Here is a 19,701-nt window from a genome sequence, read left to right as displayed (position 1 = left end):
GACCACACAATGACGAGCTAACGCTCGTCCTGCCGCTTGTGTTAGAGTACATGGTGCAAACGCTACAGGTGTTACCGTAACAGGAGAGCCCTTTCTGTTGTGTCACTATAAAGGGGTAACCCGCCCGCTCTCTGCTGTACCTGGCGCGCTCCGGAGTCTCTCAGATCTCGCCGGGTCACTGTTCCGTGTCACTGACCTGAACAAAGGATTGTTTGTAAAAGTCCTTTATTAACCTTTTCCATAGAGCCTGCCATTACTCTGCACTGTACAGGTTTCATCAGTCACATCAGTAGAAAGCCGACAGTAATGATTAATCATTTAACTCTGATATCCATGTCGGCAACTGCAGTATGTCAATATTGTTCTAATGTCAACATTCTCCATTCTGGGAATTGGCGGTTGCTGCAGCATAACACTGACCATGCGGTTGTCTCTAGTGCGTGTATACTCCGCTAGCTCCAGCGCTGTGTAGGACGCAGTATGCTCTCCCTTTATCACTGCTCGCACGTAGTGTGGGGTACAAACGTGATGTAAGGTGGTAACATTGTAACCTGGGTGTAGGAGGCAATGCTGCGGTGCTGCCCGGGCACACTGTATATGGGTGATGTGAGGTGGTAACCTGGGTGTGGGAAGAAATGCTGCGGTGCTGCCCGGGCACACTGTATATGGGTGATGTGAGGTGGTAACCTGGGTGTAGGAGGCAATGCTGCGGTGCTGCCCGGGCACACAGTATATGGGTGATGTGAGGTGGTAACCTGGGTGTAGGAGGAAATGCTGCGGTGCTGCCCGGGCACACAGTATATGGGTGATGTGAGGTGGTAACCTGGGTGTAGGAGGAAATGCTGCGGTGCTGCCCGGGCACACAGTATATAGGTGATGTGAGGTGGTAACCTGGGTGTAGGAGGAAATACTGCGGTGCTGCCCGGGCACACTGTATATGGGTGATGTGAGGTGGTAACCTGGGTGTAGGAGGAAATGCTGCGGTGCTGCCCGGGCACACTGTATATGGGTGATGTGAGGTGGTAACCTGGGTGTAGGAGGCAATGCTGCGGTGCTGCCTGGGCACACAGTATATGGGTGATGTGAGGTGGTAACCTGGGTGTAGGAGGCAATGCTGCGGTGCTGCCCGGGCACACTGTATATGGGTGATGTGAGGTGGTAACCTGGGTGTAGGAGGCAATGCTGCGGTGCTGTCCGGGCACACTGTATATGGGTGATGTGAGGTGGTAACCTGGGTGTAGGAGGCAATGCTGCGGTGCTGCCCGGGCACACAGTATATGGGTGATGTGAGGTGGTAACCTGGGTGTAGGAGGAAATGCTGCGGTGCTGCCCGGGCACACAGTATATGGGTGATGTGAGGTGGTAACCTGGGTGTAGGAGGCAATGCTGCGGTGCTGCCCGGGCACACTGAATATGGGTGATGTGAGGTGGTAACCTGGGTGTAGGAGGAAATGCTGCGGTGCTGCCCGGGCACACTGTATATGGGTGATGTGAGGTGGTAACCTGGGTGTAGGAGGAAATGCTGCGGTGCTGCCCGGGCACACAGTATATGGGTGATGTGAGGTGGTAACCTGGGTGTAGGAGGCAATGCTGCGGTGCTGCCCGGGCACACTGAATATGGGTGATGTGAGGTGGTAACCTGGGTGTAGGAGGAAATGCTGCGGTGCTGCCCGGGCACACTGTATATGGGTGATGTGAGGTGGTAACCTGGGTGTAGGAGGAAATGCTGCGGTGCTGCCCGGGCACACTGTATATGGGTGATGTGAGGTGGTAACCTGGGTGTAGGAGGCAATGCTGCGGTGCTGCCCGGGCACACTGTATATGGGTGATGTGAGGTGGTAACCTGGGTGTAGGAGGCAATGCTGCGGTGCTGCCCGGGCACACAGTATATGGGTGATGTGAGGTGGTAACCTGGGTGTAGGAGGAAATGCTGCGGTGCTTCCCGGGCACACTGTATATGGGTGATGTGAGGTGGTAATCTGGGTGTAGGAGGCAATGCTGCGGTGCTGCCCGGGCACACTGTGTATGGGTGATGTGAGGTGGTAACCTGGGTGTAGGAGGCAATGCTGCGGTGCTGCCCGGGCACACAGTGTATGGGTGATGTGAGGTGGTAACCTGGGTGTAGGAGGAAATGCTGCGGTGCTTCCCGGGCACACTGTATATGGGTGATGTGAGGTGGTAATCTGGGTGTAGGAGGCAATGCTGCGGTGCTGCCCGGGCACACTGTGTATGGGTGATGTGAGGTGGTAACCTGGGTGTAGGAGGCAATGCTGCGGTGCTGCCCGGGCACACTGAATATGGGAAGATCATCTGTGAGACATTTCCCATTGTGCAGTGAGAGGGTTATGCCCTGTTGCTGTTGGGTGCTGACATGCCAGGTTTTCAGAATGTGCCAAAGCTGTAGCTGGACCTGTAAGATCCTGTATATTAGAGGAGGGATTCTGGGTGTGACGACGGTGAGACCTGTTATTCTCACCCTAAGGGGGCGATGTTTGTTCTATAAAATGAGGGGGTTTACTAGAGGAGATAATATCCCAATATCCCCCACAGCCAATGACCGATCTCGACTCAAGGATCCAGGAAAAAGCCATGAAGGTGGACATGGATATCTGCAGGCGGATTGATATCACCGCCAAGCTGTGTGATGTGGCACAGCAGAGAAATTCCGAGGATGTATCCAAGATGTTCCAGGTGACCCAGCCTTGTCTTTCTCTGACCTGCCCCTGTATATGTCTGCATAACCCAATTCCAGCTAGGACCGGGTCACTGGCGGGTAGTGTACCGCACTCTATTTACTATCACTGTTGGTGAGATTAGGCTCCTCCCCACTCTCTAGGCCAATGGCGGGCAGCGAATAAACTATCAGACCGGTGCTCTGTTTCCTCTGTATTCTCTGCGTGGATAGAGTAGGACACGGAAGGGGCTTGCTCTCTGCTGTGCATTGCATGCATGCCACAGGCTGATGGCTGGCACTGAAAGCACGCGGCGCAGGTTTGCTGCTTGTTAATCCATAACTCTCCCTCACGCCCTCCTTCTACCCCGCCAGGACTACTCTGCGGACTGTACTTGTTGTTAACGGAGCTGGAACTCCTTTCTCTCATTTTTTGAAGGTGGGAACGGTGTCCAAAAAGCGTGAACGGAAGCTGGCGCCTGAGGATGACCTCGCGGAGCAGGATGGGGACGCTGGCCGGTTCTCAGACGATGAGGTCAGCTGCTCTCTGAATATCACCGATGAGATGAAGCGGATGTTTAACCAGCTGTAAGTCTGCTGCCGCCATGTGCAATGCTCTGACGCTACAAAATTAGTTATTTCTACTTTACTTTAGGTGTTTCGTTCGCACAGAAAGATCGATAATGTCAGAACAGAAGTAAAAACAAATCCATACAATTCCTTACACAAAGTATAGGTCCCAGATAAGGACCAGGGTCCTGGATTTAAGGCATTCCTAATGCATGAGTTGTGTGCCCCTGTATTACACAGCTCCGCTTCCTGTGACTGAGTCCAGACCGGGAAGGGATGTGAGCGGCGGACGTTCTAGAGATCTCGGCCAAGTCTGAGGCTGGGAAGCAGTCGGGAGGGGGAGGGTGCTACAAGAATAATGCTGACAAAGCTGGAAGGCCTCTTAAAATACCAGCAGCCCCATCATCAGCGTCTGCTTTATTCCAGGCCCCAACGTTCTCCCGCTGACATCACCACAAATGAATCTCAGCATTTTTTTAAATCTATTTCCTCTCCGATCAGCCATAAAAAAAAAGATGCAGCCAGTAACCAGTACGTCGTTGTGACCCGTGTGGGAATTTTACCAGTTACCCAGCACCGTCCGCCATCCTTGTGGCCGGTCTGGTATCGGGCTCCTGTAATAGGCAGTGGTCTGATGACTATAGTCCTATTGTGTCAGGTTACAATAACTATATTGTACCTGAAACGATTATATCTACTTGTAGAATAAACAATGTTGTCGATTATAAAGGGTCAGGAGTTGGCTGTACTGTTAAAGCGGCAATCTTCCACTTTCAAAAACTGGGAGGTTTTTGCCTTGTTAATGATTGGCACTTTAAAAATACATCGGTTCTCAGACAAAATCCTGCACCTCCGGCCTCTCTGAACTGACTGCATTTATCCCGAATCCGTAAAGTCATTTAATCCGTAAACCAAGCGTGTGCAAAGGACATGATACCTTTAAAGTTACTGGGAACTGTTCCTTCCTCAACTACAATGGCCTTCTGTTCAGTAGGGGGTGGAAGTCATTGTTACCATGGGAAGATTGGGTTTGGACAGTGTTCTCCTTTTTTATTCTATAGACACAAAGTTTACTGGGAAGATCTGTTTACAGTCTGTGCTACAATGTAGTCCAATAGCGCCACCTGGTGGGCTCATGAGAAGCAGACAGTTTGGAGTCCACAAATGGAGATCGGGTACAGAAAAGTGCAGATCTAGTCCTCCCTAATCTTGTGCTGTAATATTCTCCACAGACGGGAGACGTACGATTTTGACGACGACTGCGACAGCTTAACGTGGGAAGAAAACGAGGATACTTTGCTGTTGTGGGAAGATTTCACCAACTGTAACCCACCCGTGGAGCCCCAGGGAGAGGCAAGTTCTGCAGAGACTTCACTGTCGCTGTCTCTTCTCTTAGCCCTGTGCCAGTATTGTGACGCACTACTAAGTGGCTGTACATTCACTGAGCTCCTCTTCTCCTCTCTAGCAGGAAGAAAGCTTGGGCAGTTTGATCCAGGAGACGGAGACGTTCCTGAAAACCCGGGACAAGGAGTACCAGGAGACAATCGATCAGATTGAGGTGAGGCCATGCTGGTTACATCTAGTAATGCCATTAGGCGGTTTTCTGATCTGCGGCAGACGGCGTTTATTAACCCTTTCAGTGCCAACGTTGCTGTGAGATGTGCAAAATATCTGCTACAAATGCCAGTTGAGCTCACAGTGACTCATTTTTGTTGGCGCAATGTTTAACGAAACTTCAATTCATTGACTTTAGATCATTTGCCGGCGACAACTAGTCCTTCCTATTCTTTGACTTTGACCCTTTTCCACATCTCACAGCAAAGACTTCACAAAAGATGCTTTCTACAAAATGACCGTATTAATTCAGGGCTGTGAGCTAGCGTTCATCTCTGGTCGGGCAATGCATTTCAGCCTAGTGGAAAGATATACTGTGTATTATTGTGTTATGTGGCCAGTAAATGCCGATCGGTAACCTTAGCGCCTGTTTTGTGACCTAGCTGGAGCTGGCGACGGCGAAGAGCGACATGAACCGGCATCTCCACGAATACATGGAAATGTGCAGCATGAAGAGGGGCCTGGATGTGCAGATGGAGACCTGCAGGAGGCTAATAAAGGGATCGGCTGGAAGGTGAGGGACAGACCCTCGGAGGAGAGCTTGTGTTCTGCCCGTTCTTGCGTAATCTCTCCCTGGCACCGCTCCAGTCATGGCCTGTTTACAGACCCTGTCCGAGCATTAGTGGACCCAGACTAGGGTCCTTTATCCGCCAAACATTGCAGGAAGACCCTGAGACCTTGCCTAAAGGGCCGCTCTCTAGGGGGCTTCTGTTTAGGATTTTCAGCTCTCCTGTTGGAAACAAGATGGGTAGGGGGCTGGGATGGGGCGATACAGAAGGAAATCTCCCAATATTTATTCCTGGTTTCTTTTGTCTGTAGCAGAAATTCTCCGTCCACCAGTTCCGTAGCCAGCAGCGACTCAGGGAATTCGGATGAGATGCAGGAGGAATTTGAGAAGGACGGGGATGGAGACAGTGCCATCAGCTGATGACTGGGGCCTCCTGCTACTGCACTTAGGACAAAGCAGAGACTTTGGAGGACTCCCAAAATGCCCTCTGGACTACCAACCCTCCTTATTTGGTGCTGTAAATGTCTATTCTTCTACGGATAACTCTGTACATAGAAGTCTTGAGAACAAAACGAAGTGCTGTTTCACATGTGCCTTCCCCACTTCAGAGCCACGTGGAATTCTTATTCTGGATTATTAAGTGTGTATGACGCGTGTACAGCATGTTAGTGCACACTCACCGTACCCAGCAGCGGCAGCCTATCCAGCTCCTAGGAAGTGGAGACCTCATTCACCGCGTTCCTGGGACTGCTGATTGGCTGCCTTCTCCTGGCACTATACAGTGTGACTGCGCCCAGTCTGTACATACTGTAGATCAGGGTGTTTCTGGCCGTCACAATGGTGGTGTGTAATAGATCTTAACCTACCCAGTGCTTCTAGGTACGTATGTTTTATCTAGGAAAAGGAAGGTTATTCCCGGCCTGCACGGCACATGTGGCACAGCAACTGGAGACGGGGGCTCTGTGAACGGCACCGTATGTAGGGACACTATGCAATACGTTTGCCTTATTTTAGTCAGATACTTCCCGTTGGGGGAGGTGAGGGGTGCATGACGTGGCGGGGCGTTTACCAATCCAGTCACCGGATAGAAAACTTGCACTTTGCGTTGCACAGATCAGCGTATGTTTCTGGGTAACGCTAGGGGGTAATTAAAAAAATAATAATAGTAGCTGTAGCATTTGCGTCTGTCCCGGGTTAAACAAAATGAGGAATGTGTACAAATGCCCAGCTTAACATCTGCTTAGAACAGGCATGTCCAAACTGTCGCCCTCCAGCTATTGTGAAACTACAAGTCCCATCATGTCTTGCCACAGTTTTGCTATTAGGAAATGCTAAAGCTATGGCAAGGCATGCTGGGATGTGTAGTTTCACAACAGCTGGAGAGCCACAGTTTGGGCATGCCTGGCTTAGAACCTTTTCCAGAATTTAATAACTTTCCTAGAACTCCCCGTTTGCCTATTCATTAGAGGCCCCAAAAACCCACACCTGTCCATAATGGAGACGGCCAGGACAAGCTGGAAATGTGGTTTACATTGACTTAAAAACAGCGGAAGTTCCCCTAATGTGTGTCACAGAGGTGAGACTGGGGACGGCCTGGGACATAAAGGACCTCTGGCCATCCACTTACAAAGTATTACAGTGGATTCTGTCCAATGCATACAGCGCCCTGTATACCAGCCTGTCCTATAGTGGAACCCCCCAGCCGTGTCATGCACCACTGACCCTATTTATCTATGGCGATCACTGGGAAGTGGCTGGTAAGAATATTATATGTTGCTTTTATGGGTTTGGACTTTGATGCTATTTCTGTATATAATGAACTGTTTCATAGGAATTGTTATTTATCGTACCTTGGTGGCCTTCTGACCGGTTTCGTTAGATTTCCTGTTTTGTTCGTTTTGCAGAGAACAGATTTTCTCAACCTCCCTTAAGCCAAAGCGAAACTCTTAATACCTGTGTTGGGGGGGGGGGGGGGGCAGCAGATGGCGCTACTGTCCACTGTGCAACATTTAGCTGCGCCAGGTGTTGTTCTAACTGCTTCCAAGGCCGTCTCTGGATGGGGTATCACACAGGGGAAATGTTACAGGCACTGGATGATTTGGCGTAATGACTTATTCCATGATTCTGATGTTATGGCGCAGTCAGAAACTTGTGACCGTTTACTGTGGTTTACAAGTGGTAGCCAGAAGACACATACATGATACACATCATTCTTATTTCCACAGTACCCGATTGGTGAATGTTTCTTCTATATTGCCCATGTAATAGTGACTTACCCTGCAACAGAGGTGGAAGCAGCTTAGGGCAGAACCACATCTGCACTTTCCTAGTGCCCCCTCTAGTGGTGAAGGGTGTAACTAACTTGCCTAATTGCCGTAGCGCAGACACCTATGTAGATATCATTTTGCCTTCCGTACGTTCTGGGTCACAGATGAACCAAATACCTTCTGGGTTGCAGATCTTTCTCTTCTGTATCAGCAGACTGTAAATACTTCTTTTGTATCGGAATAGATGTGTCATATTGACATGTTTTTTAGATGATTACTGTAAGGACTGTTTTACTATACATTTTTATAGTGGGAGGGGGGTGTCTGCGGTTGTTTGCCTTGACTATTACAAAGGACACAATGGAGGACACGTGTGGTGGGAAGGGAAATAGTAGAAGCGTGTAGCGTGTTGGATAAGTTACAACCAATGTTATGTGCTGCGTTGATTACTTCCAAGAGCCACCAAGATCATGTTATATAGTTATGTGACTGGGAAGTGTCAGTCACTGGAGAATCTACAGTCATGTGACAGAAGGCACTGGGGAAATATATATAGTCATGTGATGGAACAAGTAGCCATTGTCCTCCCCATTGCGGTGACTTGGAGCCATATACAGCACACTATGTATGGGGGGATTGTGTGTATACATAAGGAGTGGTAGGCGTGGATCTTGTGCATGTTGAGAACTGTAGAAACGTGTTGGTGTGGCCTCGTGCTGGAAGAATTGAACGTACCAATAAAACGACAGGTGATACAGAATAGAATGGCAACCAATATTGGGGGGGGGGGGGGGGGGCAACTTCTCGGCAAGCTTAATTGTAATCTATTTATAAAGCAAATAGTGTATATTCTATTTTTGTGAACAAAACTTTTGGAAAATCTAAAACAAAAAAAAAAAAGCTAAAAATATTATTTTCTTATTTTTTTTTTTTTCAATGAGTTCGGTTCTCCATTCAGTATTGTGATTTATACCTAAATGACCAATAGAAATGGTTCATGAATGGGGTTGGGAACAGCAGGATGTCCTCCCTTCATTGGGGACCTGGTGGAGGAATAGCACAGCAAGACTGCCAGGTCTTATTCTGGGCACTTATTTGTGTGGGAGTTAGTGGGGACATGGAGGCTCCGCCCATTTATTCTGGCTGCGCTCCGTCCAGGCCATATAGCGGATGGAGTTTGCAGAGTTCCTGGATTTCAGCCTAGATTGTTAACACTGCAATCTCATCCGAAATGGACCTCTGCAAGCCCTATTCCATTTCCCTGCTGCTGTGGAATCAACAGAAAAGACTCTCTCCTAAATCATGATGTGACAAATACCCTTGTTACCACCAAAAGCACTGATTTAAGAACACTATTATATCATTTTTAACGTGTTGAAACCCTTCCTATGTCCTGCCTGACCTATAACTTACTGTACACCAGCGTCGCCTCATTGCGGCGGAATCAGAAGCATAAATGTGAAATCTCTGCACAGTCTGTGACCGACATAACCTGACACTGGAGAATGTAAGTCCCTGATATGAGCATCGCGTGTTACTATGTGTATTGTCCTTAGACCATGTCTTGTGTATAAGTGGATCCGTTGGCTGCCTCATTCTGCGTTTGCACCTCCCGTGCAGCAGGGGGTAGTACTAAGAAAGCTATTCCACAGAGTAGCAGTAGGCAGCCATCTTGAAATATCCCTTTATCCAACCAGCCATAAATTGACTCTTGCAATAACTAGATCCTGTTTTCTTCCGGAGTTGGCATCCGTGTGGCAGAACGAGGGGGTAACGATGCAGCATTTTTACCTGGATTACAGTACATTCCTATGAGGACACCACGTGAAGACGTTATTTATTGTGGATGTACGGGTGATGTGTAAATGCAATGGCCGTTCCCTTTACTAGGAGGGAACAACACTTACAGCCAAATAGACGATTTTGTGTATATGTTTTGCTTTTATTTCTATGTCTCATTTTATGTTTTGGGGATTGGGGATTTTGTACAGGAATTGTCGTGTAGACCATGTAACCCTTTTTATATCCTGTTCTTTCAATTCATTATTTTTGCCCTTCCTTTACCCTACCGGGATTTGTTTATCTACAAAAGTCTCACAACAGTTTTGTCCGCATACAAATGGCAAAGTACTGACTGATCTGTTTCCCCCGGAGGGGCTGCCGGCCGTTGCGGAGCGATGCGTTGCGGCCCCCCCTGGCCATGAATCTGGTTGTTGGGATTTGGCACTTTTTACCTCTTGGAAATAAAATTCAATAAACACCAAAATTCTGAAATAGTTGTTGGCTCTCTTATTGTGAGGATCTAATGCCCACCACGTCACAAGGACGGGAACACCCATCGCACAGGTGTTATAGTAGTGTATTGGCTGATTGTTCCTTCTCCCCACTGTCGCATAACATACACTTACTACAGACCCGCAGGCAGTGCTGGCCCATATGTTGGGAGTAAATCCTGCAGCTGCTGGGAACATGTACAGGAAAATAATGACCGCTCTGAGGTTCTGCAGCAGCTGGGACTGTGCATGGGATAGGAATGACAGCTAGAACACATGTAGTTCCTAATACAACAACTGACAATAATAGAAAAATCAGCTGCTGCCAGCATTCCAAAGAAAAGCTCTCCCATATGGACCATTACCACTTACTGCGGAGTCACTGCACTTCTACACCTGGCACCAGTTTATCAGGAAATGTTAATGAATGTGTCTATATCTGACACAATGTCGCTCCAAATGACCCAATCTCAGCAGTGATCAGAAGAAAACACAAAGCTGTCTGGTAACGCACTAATGATCATGTCCTTCTACTTAATACTGGTTTGACTGGAAGAAGTCAAAATTTGTCAAAATTCTAAAATAAATCAGGGCCAGGTGGCTTACACCCAAGGGATCTGAGCACAAAATTAGCTAGGCTATAGAATATCATTTTTGCCGTTTCAATTTCATCAGTCTAGGTACCAAGAGACTGGCAAATGGCAGCAGTAGTACCGTTATTTAAAAAGGGAAGTGAAACGCATACAGGAAATTATAGACCAGTAAGTCTGACACCAATGGTGTGGGATTTACTGCAGGGTATATTAAGGGATAGCATTCCGGAGAGTACTTGGTGTGTAATAGTATTATATTATTAGTGGGAACCAGCATGGATTTGTGAGGGGTAGGTCATGTCAAAATGACTTAAGTTCCCAGTCACTTCCATATAGAAGTTTAATTAAGGTGTGTACACAAGGTGCGATTTGGCTTCACTATATAGTCAAAATCGTATAGAAAGTTGCCCCAAATCTCTGTTTCCCCTGCTTTACGATACCAGTGCCGGCCCTGTGAGGTCAGTATTGCATGGATAAATAGACTGTTCAGGCAATGCAATTTTGTGTACCACATTAAGGACCTTATTCTGGTCAGTTCGCACGGGGCTGATGTTTTTGCTTTGCGCATGCGCTGGGTGCATGCGGCAACTGCCAACAAACTGTTCGCAGGGTGCACGCACCCATCCTTGCGGCAGGGCGGCCATTAGCATATCGGAAAGCCCAGCTTTTTAATGGGCCGATTTACACGGGTGTGGGGGACCGGGCCGCTGACATCTGGTGATTCCCTCTGAATGTGCACGCAGATCTAAGGTTACACACACACACACCTGCATACCAACACCCTAAGGGTCAATACAGAAATCGGGTGGAAGGCTGCACACAGGACACACGGTCACCCCCTAAGGTTAGAGGAGAGGAAGTCTCACACTTAGGGCCTTATTCAGATTGCATTGGTACTGCGCGCATTCGCACGCAGTACCGATGTTGTGCGTTTGCGCAGGCGTGTTTCGACGCATGTGCAGGCGCATGGTGCGTGCACCCACGGCGACCTTTCGGGTCGCCGGGTGCACGCACCCATGGCAGCGAGGGGGGGGGGCGGAGATGGGCGGGGGGTGCCGGGCTGCCCCACTACCATATGGGAACGCCCAGGTAATGAGGCAGTGACGCGGGTGTGTGGGGCGGGTAGCTGACATCACCGGATGTCAGCTGCCCGCCCATATCACGCCAGCGTGCACGCAAATGTAAGTAACTCAAAAGTCACTTATATAAGCGTGCACGCTAAACATCATTCGATGGTCGGTGACCATCGAATGATGTGGGCGGACACCCCAGCAAAGCGAATAGATGTTTATGCAAAACATCCATTCGCTGCTGTGTGGGCGAAGCCGCACTTTGCTGGGGGGGCGTGCGTTCGCCGGGCGGGGTTTGGTGGACTCGCAAGGCTGCGAATTCGCAGCCTTGCGAATCAACCTGAATAACCCCCTTAGGCCCTTATTCTAGTTGACTCGGACAGATGCGTATTTCGGACAGGATCCAAGCGTTCTTAGCCCCGCCTACCGTACAAAAAGCTCACACCGTCCGAATGCGGTAAGACGCTGAGCGAATGGACCGCGAGTGGATGTTTCATGTGAACACCTCCCCCATCTGTGGGAACCTCCCCCATCCTCCGATGGTCGCCGACCATGGAATGATGGACGGAGCGGTCAGGCAGCACCGTGTGCTCCAGACCACTCGGATATGTCTCTGTATGAAAGCAGGGATATGGGCGGCAGCTGGCATCCGGCTATGTCATATATCCGCCCCCCCACACGTGCGTCACGGCTGCATTACCATACGTACGCCCAGCGTTTTCATGGGAACGCCCATGAAACGCGGGGAGTACGCATATGGTAATGAGCCCAAACATCCCTTCACGCCCCTCTCCACCCCCTGCTCGGATAGGTCCGACCGATTGTTTTCTATACAGAATTCACGCCGTATTCGGACAAGCACGGCGTTCGCACATTCTCCAACAATACATTGGCCGTCCGACTCCATCAGAATTAGGGCCCTAGTGAAGGAGGGAATTACTTACAGTAAGATGTGGAATACTCTGTCAGACTCAATTGATAAGATCTAGTCAGACCCTATATGCAGAAAAAAAGAATCCAGGTAAATCAGGGGTGTCAAACTCAAATTCATCGGGGGCCGCATCAGCAGTTTGGTCACCCTCAAAGGGCCGCTGTATAATAATAATGCAATGACAGCACAGGCTGTATAATATAACAATAATAATGCCATGACACAAATTATTATACAGGGAAAGCAGCCTGTGGTGTCATTGCATTATTATTATACAGAGGGAGCAGCCTGTGGTGTCATGGCATTACTTTTATTATACAGGGGGAGCAGCCTGTGGTGTCATGGCATTATTATTATACAGGGAGAGCAGCCTGTGGTGTCATGGGATAATGCCATGACACCACAGGCTGCTCCCCCTGTACAATAATAATGACACCACAGCCTGCTCCCCCTGTATAATATAAAAGTAATGCCATGACACCACCACCAGATATATTGTTTTTTTTATGTAACTTACTGTATTTTATCCCTCAGGCTCCTTAACTGCTGCTGCAGCTCCAGTAATTTCAATTCCTCTGCGCCGCGGCCTGTCCTGCTGCGGACCCTCGACTCGGCCTTCCTTCCTCTCTGCAGATGCGTGGGTGGGAGGCGTCATCGTCATGACGTCCCCACCCAGCGTCTGCCACTGCCTCGATAAGAGGGAACAGGCTGTCGGGCCCTCCTCCACGTAGCCGTGGCCGCAGACATCTTAAAAGACCACAGGAACATGGCCGCCGGCAGTGCAAAAAAAAGATCTAAAAAAAGAGAATAAAAGGTGAAGGCTGGCGGCAGCGGCTGCGCGGGCCACATGACGAGGTCTGTCGGGCCGGATTTGGCCCGCGGGCCTTGTGTTTGACACCCGTTCGGTAAATAATCATTAATTGTAATAGTGGTCCCAGAGAGAAACAGACAGACATCTTGGGTCACAGTAGCTAGTAACTTCATCTGGGTTTAATGCACGAAATCAAATATATATAGGTGTGCAGAGAATATTACCACCAGTTATAGCGCACACATATTCCGCAGCGCTGTACAGATTATTATTACCAGTTATTTATATACCGCACACATATTCCGCAGCGCTGTACAGAGAATATTATTACCAGTTATTATATAGCGCACACATATTCCACAGCACTGTACAGAGACTATTATTACCAGTTATTATATAGCGCACACATATTCCGCAGCGCTGTACAGAGACTATTATTACCAGTTATTATATAGCGCACACATATTCCACAGCACTGTACAGAGACTATTATTACCAGTTATTATATAGCGCACACATATTCCGCAGCGCTATACAGAGACTATTATTACCAGTTATTATATAGCACACATATTCCGCAGCGCTGTACAGATTATTATTACCAGTTATTTTATAGCGCACACATATTCCGCAGCGCTGTACAGAGACTATTATTGCCAGTTATTATATAGAGCACACATATTCCGCAGCGCTGTACAGAGAATATTATTACCAGTTATTATATAGCGCACACATATTCCGCAGCGCTGTACAGAGAATATTATTACCAGTTATTATATAGCGCGCACATATTCCGCAGCGCTGTACAGAGAATATTACCAGTTATTATATAGCGCACACATATTCCGCAGCGCTGTACAGAGATTATTATTACCAGTTATTATATAGCGCACACATATTCCGCAGCGCTGTACAGAGACTATTATTACCAGTTATTATATAGCGCACACAGATTCCGCATCGCTGTACAGATAATATTATTACCAGTTATTATATAGCGCACACATATTCCGCAGCGCTGTACAGAGACTATTATTGCCAGTTATTATATAGAGCACACATATTCCGCAGCGCTGTACAGAGAATATTATTACCAGTTATTATATAGCGCACACATATTCCGCAGCGCTGTACAGAGAATATTATTACCAGTTATTATATAGCGCGCACATATTCCGCAGCGCTGTACAGAGAATATTACCAGTTATTATATAGCGCACACATATTCCGCAGCGCTGTACAGAGATTATTATTACCAGTTATTATATAGCGCACACATATTCCGCAGCGCTGTACAGAGACTATTATTACCAGTTATTATATAGCGCACACAGATTCCGCATCGCTGTACAGATAATATTATTACCAGTTATTATATAGCGCACACATATTCCGCAGCGCTGTACAGAGAATATTATTACCAGTTATTATATAGCGCACACATATTCCGCAGCGCTGTACAGAGATTATTATTACCAGTTATTATATAGCGCACACATATTCCGCAGCACTGTACAGAGACTAATATTACCAGTTATTATATAGCGCACACATATTCCACAGCGCTGTACAGAGACTATTATTACCAGTTATTATATAGCACACACATATTCCGCAGCGCTGTACAGATTATTATTACCAGTTATTATATAGCGCACACATATTCCGCAGCGCTGTACAGAGAACATTGGGGCAGATGTACTAACCCCCCCCCCCCCCTGCGCTTCTGAAATAACGTCCCGCTTCTCCTGCATAACGAGGAGAAGCGGGCACTCGTTATGGGGAGATGTATTAACACCCCCCATGCTGATAAGGAGAGCCGTTATCCCCAGCGTTAACGGCTCTCCTTATCGGCTCCCTCGCCGCCCCGCACATGCGCACTCGCCGTCGCCCCCCCCCTGCCCGGCTTACTGGGCATGCGCGAGATCTCGCTAATACCGCGAGATCTCCAGCGCAGCCCAAGCCAGACGCAGGGCTAGCGTTGTCCCCATAGTGGGGGATAGGACAACGCTAGCCCTGAGCTGGCGAAGCGGCCAGGGCGAATTAACGCCTTGAAGGCTGTTAATACATCGCCCCGGGCGTTAATCCATGGGGGGATTGCAGGGACAGCCCCGCCGAGCGTAACTCGGCGGGCTATTACTAGCGCACGTTAGGTGCGCTAGTAATACATTAGGGATAGACGTAACCCCCCCCAGTTAACCAGCGTTAAGTGCATTTTTGCACTTAACGCTGGTTGATACATCTGCCCCATTATTACCAGTTATTATATAGCGCACACATATTCCGCAGTGCTGTACAGAGACTATTATTACCAGATATTTATATACCGCACACATATTCCGCAGCGCTGTACAGAGAATATTATTACCAGTTATTATATAGCGCACACATATTCCGCAGCGCTGTACAGAGAATATTATTACCAGTTATTATATAGCGCACACATATTCCGCAGCGCTGTACAGAGAATATTACCAGTTATTATATAGCGCACACATATTCCGCAGCGCTGTACAGAGAATATTATTACCAGTTATTATATAGCGCACACATATTCCGCAGCGATGTACAGAGACTATTACCAGTTATTATATAGCGCACACATATTCCGCAGCGCTGTACAGAGAATATTATTACCAGTTATTATATAGCGCAGACATATTCCGCAGCGCTGTACAGAGAATATTATTACCAGTTATTATATAGCGCACACATATTCCGCAGCGCTGTACAGAGAATATTACCAGTTATTATATAGCGCACACATATTCCGCAGCGCTGTACAGAGACTATTATTACCAGTTATTATATAGCGCACACAGATTCCGCATCGCTGTACAGATAATATTATTACCAGTTATTATATAGCGCACACATATTCCGCAGCGCTGTACAGAGAATATTATTACCAGTTATTATATAGCGCACACATATTCCGCAGCGCTGTACAGAGATTATTATTACCAGTTATTATATAGCGCACACATATTCCGCAGCACTGTACAGAGACTAATATTACCAGTTATTATATAGCGCACACATATTCCACAGCGCTGTACAGAGACTATTATTACCAGTTATTATATAGCACACACATATTCCGCAGCGCTGTACAGATTATTATTACCAGTTATTATATAGCGCACACATATTCCGCAGCGCTGTACAGAGAACATTGGGGCAGATGTACTAACCCCCCCCCCCCCCCCTGCGCTTCTGAAATAACGTCCCGCTTCTCCTGCATAACGAGGAGAAGCGGGCACTCGTTATGGGGAGATGTATTAACACCCCCCATGCTGATAAGGAGAGCCGTTATCCCCAGCGTTAACGGCTCTCCTTATCGGCTCCCTCGCCGCCCCGCACATGCGCACTCGCCGTCGCCCCCCCCCTGCCCGGCTTACTGGGCATGCGCGAGATCTCGCTAATACCGCGAGATCTCCAGCGCAGCCCAAGCCAGACGCAGGGCTAGCGTTGTCCCCATAGTGGGGGATAGGACAACGCTAGCCCTGAGCTGGCGAAGCGGCCAGGGCGAATTAACGCCTTGAAGGCTGTTAATACATCGCCCCGGGCGTTAATCCATGGGGGGATTGCAGGGACAGCCCCGCCGAGCGTAACTCGGCGGGCTATTACTAGCGCACGTTAGGTGCGCTAGTAATACATTAGGGATAGACGTAACCCCCCCCAGTTAACCAGCGTTAAGTGCATTTTTGCACTTAACGCTGGTTGATACATCTGCCCCATTATTACCAGTTATTATATAGCGCACACATATTCCGCAGTGCTGTACAGAGACTATTATTACCAGATATTTATATACCGCACACATATTCCGCAGCGCTGTACAGAGAATATTATTACCAGTTATTATATAGCGCACACATATTCCGCAGCGCTGTACAGAGAATATTATTACCAGTTATTATATAGCGCACACATATTCCGCAGCGCTGTACAGAGAATATTACCAGTTATTATATAGCGCACACATATTCCGCAGCGCTGTACAGAGAATATTATTACCAGTTATTATATAGCGCACACATATTCCGCAGCGATGTACAGAGACTATTACCAGTTATTATATAGCGCACACATATTCCGCAGCGCTGTACAGAGAATATTATTACCAGTTATTATATAGCGCAGACATATTCCGCAGCGCTGTACAGAGAATATTATTACCAGTTATTATATAGCGCACACATATTCCGCAGCGCTGTACAGAGAATATTACCAGTTATTATATAGCGCACACATATTCCGCAGCGCTGTACAGAGAATATTATTGCCAGTTATATTATATAGCGCACACATATACCACAGCGCTGTACAGAGATTATTATTACCAGTTATTATATAGCGCACACATATTCCGCAGCGCTGTACAGAGAATATTATTACCAGTTATTATATAGCGCACACATATTCCGCAGCGCTGTACAGAGATTATTATTACCAGTTATTATATAGCGCACACATATTCCGCAGCGCTGTACAGAGAACATTATTACCAGTTATTATATAGCGCACACATATTCGGCAGCGCTGTACAGAGACTATTATTACCAGATATTATACAGCGCACACATATTCCACAGCGCTGTACAGAGAATATTACCAGTTATTATATAGCGCACACATATTCCGCAGCGCTGTACAGAGAATATTACCAGTTATTATATAGCGCACACATATTCCGCAGCGCTGTACAGAGATTATTATTACCAGTTATTATATAGCGCACACATATTCCGCAGCGCTGTACAGAGACTATCATTACCAGTTATTATATAGTGCACACATATTCCACAGCGCTGTACAGAGACTACTATTACCAGTTATTATATAGCGCACACATATTCCGCAGCGCTGTACAGATATTATCACCACTTATTATATAGCACACATATTCCACAGCGCTGTACAGAGAATATCATTACCAGTTATTATATAGCGCACACATATTCTGCAGCGCTGTACAGAGAATATTATTACCCGTTATTATATAGCGCACACATATTCCGCGAAGCTGTACAGAGATTATTATTACCAGTTATTATATAGCCCACACATATTCCGCAGCGCTGTACAGAGATTATTATTGCCAGTTATTATATAGCACACGCATATTCCACAGCGCTGTACAGAGAATATTATTACCAGTTATTATATAGCGCACACATATTCCACAGCGCTGTACAGAGAATATTATTACCAGTTATTATATAGCGCACACATATTCCGCAGCGCTGTACAGAGAATATTATTACCAGTTTTTATATAGCGCACACATATTCCACAGCGCTGTACAGAGATTATTATTACCAGTTATTATATAGCGCACACATATTCTGCAGCGCTGTACAGAGACTATTATTACCAGTTATTTATATAGCGCACACATATTCCGCAGCGAGGACATAAGTATATATACACAGGGCTGGTTATGTACATGGAGGGGGATGTATACGTGTATACAGTTGTGTGTGATGTATACAGGGCTGCCATTACTTGTTGCACTAGGTCAGATGTATTAAGCCTGGCGAAGAGATAAACTAGAGATAAAGTGGAAGGAGATAACACAACAGCCAATCAGCTGTGTTGGAAACATGACAGTTGGGAGCTCATTGGCTGGTGCATTATCTCCTTCTCCCCACTTCATCCCTTTGCCAGGGTTAATACATCTGCCCCACAGTGTCTGCCAGAGGTAACAGGGGGATCCCCGCAGGCAGATGACGTCACCGGATAGCCCATCAGATATGGAGGCGTCTCCTCGTGCGCGGCTTCCCATTGGACGGCTGCTGTATAGAGCTGCTGCTGCTGAGCCAATGGCCGCAGTACCCAGCGCTGTGAGCGATACATTGTATCCCGCTGCCGCAGCCGGTGATACATTAGCGCGGAGAGGCCCGGTAACCCGGGCAGGCTGCAGGATATGCGGGGAGGGGCAGCTGTCACCCTCTGTCCCCGGGTGTCAGCCGCCTCCTCTAACCCAGCCAATAGGACGCGGCGTTACATGCGGGGCCTCCCCCTCCCCCGTGCTGGGCGCAAGGTGAGTGTAGTCGGGACAGACACATACTGATATCGGCAATGCTGCAGCTCCGGAGGGCCCTGAGCCAGTCCTGTGCGGGGTGAGTCCAATGCTGTGCCCACACGGTACCCCCTACCAATGCCAGCCTAGTAACATTACTCTGCCCATACTGCTAGCTTCCACTCCAGTGCTGTGCCCATACTGTGCCACCACCAGCCTCTCCCATTGCTGTGCCCATACTAATAGCTTCCACCCAGTACTGTGCCCACACTGTGCCTACAGCTGCATCTCCTAGTACAGTGCCTACACTGTGCCACCGACTGCCTGTCCCATAGCTGTGCCCACACTAATAACTTCCACCCAGT

At 47.8% G+C, this 19,701-nt stretch overlaps 2 protein-coding genes across 6 annotated transcripts in view; both read left to right on the top strand.

Moving 5' to 3' along the window:
- The window catches only part of IFFO2 (intermediate filament family orphan 2), a 51,662-nt gene extending 41,758 nt beyond the window's left edge, over positions 1–9,904 (top strand). Inside the window, exons 4-9 of one of the 4 annotated variants that reach the window (XM_083161902.1) lie at positions 2,551–2,691; positions 3,111–3,259; positions 4,474–4,594; positions 4,707–4,799; positions 5,239–5,369; positions 5,678–9,904. In XM_083161902.1, the coding sequence (XP_083018028.1) occupies positions 2,551–2,691; positions 3,111–3,259; positions 4,474–4,594; positions 4,707–4,799; positions 5,239–5,369; positions 5,678–5,783 (741 nt within the window). In that variant the 3' untranslated portion in view covers positions 5,784–9,904. Of the gene's footprint in view, positions 1–2,550; positions 2,692–3,110; positions 3,260–4,473; positions 4,595–4,706; positions 4,800–5,238; positions 5,370–5,674 lie in introns of all 4 variants that reach the window. The other 3 variants (XM_083161901.1, XM_083161900.1, XM_083161903.1) reach the window with 3 other exon arrangements.
- A 9,203-nt stretch (positions 9,905–19,107) lies between these two features.
- Positions 19,108–19,701, top strand: part of ALDH4A1 (aldehyde dehydrogenase 4 family member A1) — a 34,654-nt gene continuing 34,060 nt past the window's right edge. Inside the window, exon 1 of one of the 2 annotated variants that reach the window (XM_083161898.1) lies at positions 19,108–19,357. In XM_083161898.1, the coding sequence (XP_083018024.1) occupies positions 19,137–19,357 (221 nt within the window). In that variant the 5' untranslated portion in view covers positions 19,108–19,136. Of the gene's footprint in view, positions 19,437–19,701 lie in introns of both variants that reach the window. The other variant, XM_083161899.1, reaches the window with a different exon arrangement.

Source organism: Crinia signifera, chromosome 19 (assembly GCF_055691185.1).
Source record: "Crinia signifera chromosome 19, ASM5569118v1, whole genome shotgun sequence".
Classification (NCBI taxonomy): Eukaryota; Metazoa; Chordata; class Amphibia; order Anura; family Myobatrachidae; genus Crinia; species Crinia signifera.
This window is presented reverse-complemented; position numbering and strand designations above follow the sequence as displayed.